We start from the raw sequence: 12040 nt of genomic DNA on the forward strand, positions 1-12040 counted from the left end.
TGGTGTGCACCTGTAATCCCAGCTACTCCGGAGGTTGAGGCATGAGAATTGCTTGAACCCAGGAGACAAAGATTGCAGTGAGCAGAGATCACGCCGCTGTACTCCAGCTTGGGCAACAGAGTGAGACTCTGTCTTAAAAAAAAAAAAAAAAGAAAGAAAAAAAAGATATACAGATGACAGTTAAGTATACAATAAGTATATCAAAAAATGTTAAACATTTTATGTCATTAGGGAATTACAAATTACAACATCAATAAGACAGCAATACACACTTAATAGAATGGATTTCAAACACTGGCAACACTGAATGCTGGCAAGAGTGTGGAGAAATAAGAACTTCTCTATTCATTGCTGGTAGAAATGGAAAGTGGTATAGCCACTTTGAGCTAAACATACTCATACTATACAATCCAGCAATTGTACTATATTTGCCCAAATAAACTGAAAACTTATACTCACACAAGAAACTGCACACTGATGTTTACAGTAGCTCTATCCATAATTGACAAAACCTAAAAACTACCTATATGTCCTTCTGTAGGTGCATGGATCAACTGTGTTTATCCAGACAATGAATATTATTCCATTCTAAAAAGAAATGATCAAGCCAACAAAAGATATGGAGGAAATGTAAAAGCATATTACTAAGTGAAATAAGCCAGTCTGGAAAATATCTGTGGCTACCAGTAGTTAGGAGCATAAGAGGGATGAACAGGCCAAGGACAGAGGATTTTTAGGGCAGTGAAACTAGTTATGCATCATTAACAAAGGGATACTTTCTGGGATATGCATTGTCAGCCTATTTTATCATTACAGGAACAGCAATGAGAGTATTTAAACAAACTGAGATAGTATAGCTTACTACACACTTAGACTATAAGGTACAGTCTATTGCTCCTAGGCGACAACCTGAATAGCATATTATTGTACTGAATTCCACAGGCAATTATAATACAATGTTAAGTGTCTGTACATCTAAACACATTTAAAATAGAAAAGATAATGTGTCACACTACGACTTGATGATGGCTAAGAGGTCACTAGGCAACAGTTCAGATCCATTAGCATCTATGGAACCACCATGGTACATGCAGTTCATCACTAACCAAAGTCATTATGTGGCACATGAAGGTATTCTGTGTGATACTACAATGGTGAATACATTTGTCAAAACTCATAAAATGTACAATGCCAAAAGCCAATCCTATTGTAAACTATGGACTTTGGGTGATAATTATGTGTCAATGTAGGTTCATGGACTGTCAACAAATGTACTGCTGTGGGGCAAAGTATCTTCAGTTGAGAAACACTCTGTGTGTGGATATGGATCATATGAGAAATCTCTGTACTTTCTACTTGATTTTACTAAGAACCTAAAACTGCTCTAAAAAACAAAGTTTATTAATTAAAAAAAAAAAAAAGTTAAGTAGCAACTATTGCCAAAGACCCAGGCACTTAAACATTCTTGATGTTACAAAAAGTATTTCAAATTTTCGAAGCCTTAAAAACTAAGATTACATTTCAATTATTCTTGCTTTTTATTTTATGTTTATATAACACAAAAAGATACGTATTACATATTCTGATACATGTCAAGCTATATTAGAATGATTTACATATTTGAATGTTGATGAAAATATAAAGTGTAGATATCAACATTAGTAGGTAAAAACCCAACTCAGTTTAATAAGTAGGCTGGGATATGGTCTATATCCATTCGCTTTGGAATAACTGTAATAATTTTTCTAATTTGGATATAATAGCTCAAATGGGACATTAACACATGAATATTTACCTTTGAGTCATAATTTTGAAGGCATCGGGGAGGTAGCAGTCTGTATTCTCCATCTGAAATGGGTCAGCATCACAAATCTTGTCATCCGTCCGACCATAATTAGCGCTCTCAATCATGATGACATCACTGCCCGGGCATCGCAGATCTATAGAATAACCTTCACAGGATAATTCTCGCCTCACCAGCCCAAATGGTAAAGCTGCTCTGCTGAAACCTTAAAATAAAAAAGAAAGAAAATTAAACTGTAATTCATTTATAAGATAAATTATTTTAGTAAAGCATTTTCAAGTAATATGATTCATGTCTATCGTCAAGAGATGTCATAAAATTCAGGCATTTATCAAATAATTTTTTGGTTCTCTACAATATGTCAGAAAATTATTTTTTATTCATCTTTACTTGGACTCTTCATCTTTACAAAATACCCTAACAAATTACTTTCTGAATAATCAGAAACTAAATGGCTTTTTTAGTAAATCCAAATAATAATGACAAATTTAATCATGGATTTTATAAACGGTGACAAGTTTTACAAACAGAAAATATAACTACTAATCAAGAAAGAATTTTCATTTGTGCAATGGAATGAAGGCTCTGCTACACCCACTGGCCTTACTTTCTTATTTAATGTATACATATTAATTGCTATTGCATTATCTTAAAAAATACCTTCATCTTAGCAGTTTTTTCCCCACAATAACTAAGATATTTATGACAATAAGATGCTTATGGCACAATAACTTATTTCCATTTAAATACCCTTTATTTAAAACTGACACTGAAAGGAATCAGCAGATGGACATTCAAAGGAGCCAGCACTGCTCCCACCCAACTCAACAAATTCAAAGACCTGAACATGATCTTTTCTGAGATGTAAGTATATTCTTCCAAAGCAGTACTGGGTGACATACTGGTATGATTTTAAAAAGCAGCAATTTTCAAACCTGGCTGAACTCTCGGTTCTTCAGAGAAAACTAAAGGTGTAACTGGACTGAAGAGGGAAGAAAAGAATACCTAATCTGGAACTCAGAAATCTTCAGGAGATTGTGGCAAACCCCAACCTTGGTAGGTTTTCACTAACAAGGTTTATAGTATGCGGAGAGTACTGTAGCACGTGGAGTGGTGCACTACTAATGCAGAAGGGATACAGAAACAGAGCTGGGTAAATGTCAGGACAAATGGTACACAGGCCAACCTTCCAAAATATATTTCTTCCCCAACAAGTTCATAAACTTTTATATGTACACACACACACACTCTGCTTTTTCCTCCATCTCCTGACCTTGTACTGAAATATCTATACAAATAATTCAGCTTAAACTAGTAGTACCATATTTATTTTAATAGAAAATATTTTTATGGCTTCAGAAGCTGACACATTTCTGTGGCAAAAGCTATGTGAAAATTCAAACAAACGACATCAAATAAAATTTTGAAATGCAACCTATTTTAAATACAGAGGCAATTTGCAATTATAATTCTATAATAAAACAGAATAAATCTATTATTAGAAAATGCTAGGAATATTGGAACACATTATTAAAAGACTGGCTTGGAGCCATACTCACAATTCTTACTATTTTGTCAAAACATAGAACTGATTATGAAGCACTGTGGTTTTTAAAACCCAAGCCCTTTAACTGTTGTTGTTGTTGTTGTTAGTTTGCAGGATTAGAGTTATCATTCTAAGTGAATTTTCCTCTGCTTTTGAAACCTATTTGGGAATTGGCATAGTTGAGTGTGTTACTGTTTTGATAATTCAGGGATGGGAGTCTTAAAGCTTTGGTCACAGTCATCCAGAAAAGTACAGTAATAAGGTCTGGCGCTGTGGTTCACGCCTGTAATCCCAGCACTTTGGGAGGCTGAGGCGGGTGGATCACCTGACGTCAGGGGATTCAGGACCAGCCTGGCTAACACGGTGAAACCCCATCTCTACTAAAAATACAAAACTAGCCGGGTGTGGTGGCGCATGCCTGTAATCCCAGTTACTAGGGAGGCTGGGGCAGGAGAATCATTTGAACCTGGGAGGCGGGGGTTGCAGTGAGCCAAGATCACACCACTGCACTCCAGCTTGGGCAAAAAGAGCCAAACTCCCATCTCAAAAAAAAAAAAAAAAAAAGTATAGTAAGGAAAAAGAAAAGAAAGATCAGTGCACTTTAATAATTTAGTAGATTGCCAATACAGAATCTACTGGAGAAAAGAGATCATGGTACTTGCTATCGTTCGAATATGGCTTGTTCCCATCAAACTCAAGTAGAGGCTTAGTCCCCAGTGTGGCCATAGTGGGAGGTCGTGCCTTTAACAGGTGACTGGGTCTTTATAACTCTTTCTTTTCCCCCTGCCCCCACCCCGAGACAGAGTCTTGGCTCACTGCAACCTCTGCCTCGCCGGTTCAAGCAATTCTCCTGCCTCAGCCTCCTGAGTAGCTAGGATTACAGGCACGTGTCATCACGCCACACTAATTTTGTATTCTTAGTAGAGACAAGGTTTCACCATGTTGGCCAGGCTGGTCTCGAACCCTTGACCTCGTGATCTGCCCACCTCTGCTTCCCAAAGTGCTGTGATTACAGGCATGAGCCACTGTGCCCAGTCCCAAAGTTTTTGTTTTAAGACTGGGTTAGTTCTCAAAGGAATGAATTAGTTTTTTGCATTCCCTTGTCCTTCCACTTTTCAACCATTCTAGGAAGCGGCATGAGGCCCTCACCAGATGTGGCTGCCCACCTTCGACCCGAGAACCCCAGAACCATAAGCTAAATAAAACTCTTTTCTTTATAAATTACCCAGTCTGAGTATTTTCCTACAGCAACAGAAATTGCACTAAGAGTTCTTAATAGCAAATACCACTTTATTTAATCCTACAATGTATTTTGATTTAAATCATTAATGTTCTTTTCTAAATTCTTTCTCTTACCTGTTTCGATTAAACTTTATATATGCAGATATATTAATCTTTACTAATGTGCTTATTAACATGTGATACAGTGCATATTCACTTTTAGTATATATATATCTACCCTGCTAGACTGTAGTAAGGCTCTTAGTTATTATCTCAACGCCTACAATAGCACATGATACATAATTCTTATAAATGTGGAACCAAATTGTTGAATTAAACTAGTGATTGTTTAACACAACATAAATTGCGATGTGCTTTCCTTTGTAATGTCTATTTTCTTTGGTAGTGAAAACAAATGGTGAACATTAAAAACAAGGCAAACTACTTATCAATGAAAATTATATGCCATCTCCCCCCCAAAAACATAAATTGTCAATTTATTATTATATATGTATCACTGGAATTGTCATAAGACAGATGGGTTACATATTTATACATTTCTCTTATCTAAAGTCTGTATTTCCAACCAAATATATGTGTGTGTGTGTGTGTATGTGTGTGTATATATATATAATGTGTATATATATATAATGTACATATATGTGTATATATAATGTATATATATAATGTATATATATATAATGAATATATATATTCTTTAAAAAACAAATATGAAGAGAGAAATAAATATTACTTGCAAAGCAATTACTATGTGCTGGCACTGGCTTAAATGCTTTATATGGATCACTTTGTTTTATGTTCAACAACATAAAAAATAAACAATGGAATAGTTGCTGTTATAATACCAATTTTACAGAGTATGAAACTAAGCCATCAAATAGTAGTAAATTTAGGGTCTCAATCTTACCACACGTTAGATTCTAACCCATGCAGGGAGCTTAGATTCCAGAACCCTTCTCTGATCAACTCTGACTACTCAAGCCATTTTGCTGATAAAATAACAAGATTTATTTTATAAGTCTTCATACAATCTGAAAATCATCAAAGAATATATTAGTAAAACTGACAGGAAATAATTATTGTAAAGGTTCACAAAACTACATGAATAGTAGTGAAAATCGTATTTGTAGAAATGTGAACATGTGTACCATAAATATAAAGACAGCAAATGCTATACTGTAGGTACACATGGAAAGAGCACTGAACACTGAAGTATGAGTATATGGGTCAGTCTTTTGACTTTGGGCAAAGTCATTTTACTTCTCTGGGTTTTAATTAAAACCTTTTCTGAAGAATTAAAGTCATTTCAAAGTCTTATAAAATTTCCTCAATCTGTAAGTCTAAACAGGCAAGCTCCCTTTAATCAAGTACACATGCTATTCTAACATTTCAAGTGATCGATAATTAATAAACAACTTGCTCTGTTTTCTTAAAATATAAATATAACAACATTGTTAACATGGATGTGCTGTGCACATCCATATAGATTGTGAGGTACTGTCACAATAATTTTCAAAAGTCCATGTGACAAACTAAGCAGGGTCCACACAAATCACAGGAAAACATCTTCCTAGGTTAACTATTTTAATCAATGACTTAGTGGAAAAGAGAAAATAAACATGAATCAATTATGGAAAAGTTCTCTAGTTGTGGCCATGATGGGAATGGGTGGTCAGAAATGCCTCATTGTACTTTCCTTTCATTGGAATTCTGACACAGCTGACTATCCGTAACATTAAAACAGAGACCTTAAGACTGACAGAACTGCCCCCCACCCTTTGTTTTCTGAGATGGAGTCTTGCTCTGTCACCCAGGCTAGAGTGCAGGAGTGCAGTGGTGCAATTTTGGCTCACTGCAACCTCCACCCACCGGGTTCAAGTGATTCTTCCACTTCAGCCTCCCCAGTAGATGGGACCACAGGTGCGCACCACCACGACCGGCTAATTTTTGTATTTTTAGTAGAGATGAGGTTTTGCCATGTTGGCCAGGCTGGTCTCAAACTCCTGACCTCAGGTGATCTGCCCACCTTGGCCTCCTAAAATGCTGGGATTACAGGCGTGAGCCACCACGTTTGGCCAGAACTGCCTCTTTAAATATGATAAGAAATATTTCCAATCTATTCTCTCTTAATACCTGCTACCTAGAGGCTTCATCTGCATAATAAGAACCCTGGTCCTCACAACCCCTATCTTAACCCAGACACTTTCTTCTATTGATTCAGGTCTTTATTAATAGACAAACCCTTTCAACCAGTTGCCAATCGGAAAATCTTTGAATCTACCTATTACCTGGAATCCTAACTCTACCCTTCGGGTTGTCTTACCTTTCCAAACTGAACCAATGAACATCACTCATGTACTGATTTCTGACTTATGTCTCCCTAAAATGTATAAAACCAAGCTGTAGCCCAACTGCCTTGGGCACATGTTGTCAGGAGCTCCTGAGGCTATGTCACGGGCATGTCCTTAATCTTGGCAAAACAACTGATGGAAAATAAAAAGTTTACACACATTTTTAAGAAAAATATAAATTGTTGTGCCTTCTTTGACCATTTTACACTATTTTCCTGAAAACTTCAAGGGATATAGCTCAACCTCTTCCACCAACAATGCTACTTCAAAGGAACTTTGAAAAGCCTTTAATAAAATTATTGCAATTAGTATCAATTTTTAAAACCCAACATTTTCACTAAATAAATCTTATGAAAGACATAAAAACCCATTCCTGAAAACATTTATTTATTCCTTTATTTGTATCACATTAATGATCCAGAATACTGACTCACGGGAAGAAATCATCAAAAAATATATATATATATATATATTTTTTAATCCTTTGCCAAGTCTACATAATTGATTCCCAAATATGGTTACATCAGAATCACCCAGTAAACTTTTTATAAAGACAAATCTTGAAGCTCTATCCCAGACCTACTGAATCACAATCTCTGGGTCAGATGAAGCTACACTATCTGTAATTCGTACAACAAAATATTAATTTACTTATAGCACACTGGTATAATAACTAAGATGTGCAAAGAATGTCTCTAAGGCCTTTGAAAAATAGTTTTTTTTTCTCTGACTACGTATTTGTTGTCATTGTCATCATATTTCCTCTTAATTCTCCAAGATAGTTTTACTTTGATTTTTGAACGTATTTGTAATAGCTGCTTCAAAATCCTTGTATGCTAAATCTAACACTGGGTCCACATCAGAGGCAATTTCTATTTTATGGATCAACTTTTCTGTTTCTTTATGTATCTGATAAATGTTTTGTTGTTGAAAGCTATACATTTTAAATAATATACCATTAGCAACTCCGGTTTCAGATTTCTTTCCCCTGAGAATTGCTGCTGCAGTCGTGGTTTCTTTTTAATATCTCAGCTGTATTTAATATGCAGAATTTCTGCCCCCACAGTGTGTGGCTGCTTATACCTTTGCTCACTGTTTTATTTTAATTCGTTTAAATTCTTATTTTTATTTTTTAGCCTCGGCTCCTAGATATCACCTCTGTCTGCATGGCTTAGTGGTCAGCCAATGACTGGGCAGAGACTTTGCACAAAAACCATGGACCCATTATTAAGTCTCCACTCTTTGCTGATGTGATTGTATGTTAGAAAGAGTATTAAAAGTTCAAGTAGTTTACAAGTCAGACTCAGTTATTTACTTGCTGCCAAGTCCTCTCATGTCTCCTCTGTACATGTGTTTAGCTTCCCAGTTAGTTAAGAATGCACAGGAAGTTTATGGCTTCTTCATTTCCAAGATTTCCCTGTTAAGTTTCAGAATGGTTTCCAGTCATCCCAACTGGAACTACAACCAAAGGATAGGAGAGCTACAGGTTTTCCCCATTTCTTTTTTCCCTACAGTGTTTACTTTCATTGACAACACTGCTGGGCATGAGTTTCCACCCTCTACCCCAAATCATGTCAGCTCTTCATGGCAGTAAAGCCACTGGTTTTGAAGGCCAGTCTTGCCCTGATGAAACTTCCACAATGAATAGTTAAGGAGTAAGAGATGGAGGGATTGCGGGGGATAAGGGGCAGCCCCATGCTAGAAGGCTTTAAACATCTGCTAGAAGTTCTAGTAGATTTTCATAAATAATGTTTCCCCGTTTGTTGTTTGGCTTTGGTTACTTTCCAGCTCCCAAAATGGTTGTTGTTGACAATTCTAATTTACACTTGTTTTAGAGGGAATTTGCCATCCTCAGAAGTCCCTATAAGGACTGTATAAATATTTCCTGATTATGAATCCTCAAAACAACCATACAAGATAGGTAACATTATTATCAACATTTTACAGAGGAGGAAGTTGAGGCAGAGAAAGATTAAGTTTTCTACAGTTATATCCAATAAAAATGAAATTAAGATTTCAAACCCAGTAACTCAGCTCCTGGGTTCATGTTCTTAAATGTTACTTTAATGCCTCTCCAAACGATGATGGCCATCAGCAGCAGGTTTGGGGACAGAGTTGTAAAGAACATCGTTATGGTATGCTGGCTGCTACTAGTCTTGGGGGAAGAAAAGGAACACGAAAGGAAACTGTGTCTGATGGTCAGGGAAATGGCTTGGTGAACATAATCAACATAAAGAAATCCTCAAATTAAAGCCTTTTAACCACACTATTACTGTGATATTCATCCCAAGTCGTATTTTCAGTCTATTTCTATTTCAACAACAACAAAAAAATAAGCATCCCAACCAGCAAAATGTAATCTAATCCATCTTGCAACCCTGACAATTGAAGAGAGAACTGGTGGGAGGCCCCGTGAGCAAAAAATCAATATTGCAGCTTTGTGCTGTGCAAATGTGAATACCACCAAATAGCGGTGCTTAGAGTAAAATGAACTGTTTTGCTCCATTTTCTCCTCTCTGAACAAATGATTTTGAAAAGACAGTTTTTCCCCCCAAGCTATAAAATGTCAAGATATAACTCTCCGTGCTTTAGGCTAGTGATTGGAATAAATACCTCCCGGCAACAGGTGCAGCAACTTAAGACTGAACTCATTCACATTCAGGGGTAATTCCTAATAAACAGATGCACTGCTACCGGATGGGAATTTGTAAGACCAGAATTGAAATTCTATCATTAAATTTGGCATCATTTATAAGCATTTCTGCAAGAAAATATGCTGCTCTGACAACAAACAGTACACTTTGTTGTGATAAACTTTAAGTGCTTGTTGAGGAACATTTGCTTTTCTAACAAAGTCTCCATTAACTCTGTTCCTTAAAACATTTCTGTAAAATCACACATTCCCATAAAAGTGTTCTTACTACGCTGTACTATAAAGAATTCAACTTTTCTTGTACTGTTTTTCTTAATTACTTTGAACTAAATACTGTCATGTTTGCTGCTGCTCATGCTGTTTGAGGGTCCCAGGAAGCACCGTGCTTTTTGATTATCAGGGACCTCTGTGAGAGTGAGGCTGTGACTCTACGCCGTGCTGAAACATTAACTCAAGCCATAGTCTATTACCAGTGCTGGCATATGAAATCTCTTTATTACTCCTGTTTATATATGTTAGCAAAATTTCTTCCTAAAATGGAAATGAGAAAAATACTTAAGGAGGAGGGGACATGATTTCAACCAGGCTGAAGTGAAATTTAGAAGCATCCAGAAAGCTTATTTCAATTTCATCTTAACTTAGATGAAAATAGTGTTAAAAGTAAACCTAAAAGATAAGTTGTCACTGATAGTCCAACTTTTTCACTCATCTCTGCATATTCATGGAGCCAACTAAGCACAATTTTTAAAATCAAGGATGCGTAATAAGGCTTTTTTATATACCACAAGGCAGAATGTTAAAAACCTATTTCGTGTAAATTTGTAGATCCTTTTGTTTTAATTACTTAATTAGATCCACTTTAGAAATGCCTTTATCAATCAAACCCTAAAACATCTACTTTTTTGTGCTTACTTATATGTAATTCCTTTCACCTGTCTGTATTATCTTACAAACCTAAACTACAACATGTGGAAAGTAAAAAAGACCTACTACTTTCACCTTTGAAATTGTTCTTATGCAAATAATTCAGAAAACAAAAGAATGCAATGTCATTTTCCAGAATAAGCACACTGGCCTAGAAAATGTTGCAATTTGTATGTAAGTGGGGTGAGCATGAAATACCCAACAAATGCTTACAGAAATATGAAACTGTTGCAAAAGAAAGTGTTCCAACAGTTTAAGATCATATAACTACACAATCATCAACTCAGTCCAAATAAGTGATATGCCTTAGTTTTATGTGTCATTTTGGTTTAGAAGCTGTTTTTTTGTTTGTCTGCTTTAGGGAGAGAGTCTCACTCTGTTGTCCAGCTGGAGTGCAGTGGTACAATCATAGTTCACTGCAGCCCCAAGCTTCTAGGCTCAAGCATATGGGCTCGAAATCAGCCTCTTCCCCACCCCAGAGTAGCTAGGACTGCAGGCTCATGCCACCATGCCCAGCTAAATAAGCTGTTGATTATTTTGGAAATATTTTAAATAATGAAGTACTTCAAAAATTTTTTTTCTAAGAAGAATGTTTACAGTTTATTTGAAATCTTAAGTAAAATCAACTTAAATACAAAATACTGTTACACTAAGAAATACACCAATATTTTCTAACAAATACATGCATAATGAAAATACATATTTCAATCCAATTATGCAAGCTACAAGGTAAAAATTTTCAACTTGGGAATTTGCTAAGAGTCACAAAATTCTGGACACTCTAGATGCTCTAAGGTAAAAATGTACTTTTAGAAAACCATTAGCTGATAGTTTCAAATACTACTACTTCTGAAAAGCCTTTTGACATTTTAAAAAGAAAGTACACATTATGAGTCAAAAACACCGTGGGGTTAAATTCCTTACTAGAAAGAAATTAATTTCTCCTACCTAAAAACTTCTAAGTTATCTACCACTAATTAATAATTCACAAGTACCATGAAAACATATTTCAGTTATAAAATATTATGTTTAATACTTAACTTAAAAAAATTCCTGATAAGCACATCTATTAAAAATAATATATGCCACAAAGAGATGCTATTAGTCTCAGTATGTAGTTACAACTTCTAAGTTCACAAAGGCAGAATACTTTTATTCTGATCTACTTTAAAAAAAAAAGTGACTTTCACACTGAGCTTCAATATTACCCAATTATTCAGTGCCTCTGTTTAAACTATCTCCTCCGCACAGGATGTTCCACTCACTTTTCTGTTAGGCAACAATTACTCTTCAAAACCCAGTTCAAGACACCAGGTCTTGAAAACACGGAAAGGAGAACCTGAGCTTAGGTTTGGGTCATTTGTTTTGTTTCTTTCAATTAACATCTACTGAGTAACTACTATGTGCCTAGCACTCTTCCAGACACTTGGGATACAAGGAACGAAAATACAATAATCCCTGTTCCTGAGTAACAAACATGGGGGATGAGACCTCCTTCAGGACAAGTGTCATTTATCTGG

The 12040-nt window shown here is 35.7% G+C and overlaps 1 protein-coding gene across 32 annotated transcripts in view; it reads right to left on the reverse strand.

Moving 5' to 3' along the window:
• The window catches only part of ADGRL2 (adhesion G protein-coupled receptor L2), a 301782-nt gene that overhangs the window by 83525 nt on the left and 206217 nt on the right, over nt 1-12040 (reverse strand). For all 32 annotated transcript variants that reach the window (XM_063697514.1, XM_055369186.2, XM_055369127.2 and 29 more), the window contains one exon: nt 1796-2009. In XM_063697514.1, coding sequence (XP_063553584.1) covers nt 1796-2009 — 214 coding nt within the window. The remainder of the gene's footprint in view (nt 1-1795; nt 2010-12040) is intronic.

The sequence above is a fragment of the Gorilla gorilla genome, chromosome 1, assembly GCF_029281585.2.
Source record: "Gorilla gorilla gorilla isolate KB3781 chromosome 1, NHGRI_mGorGor1-v2.1_pri, whole genome shotgun sequence".
Taxonomy (NCBI): Eukaryota; Metazoa; Chordata; class Mammalia; order Primates; family Hominidae; genus Gorilla; species Gorilla gorilla.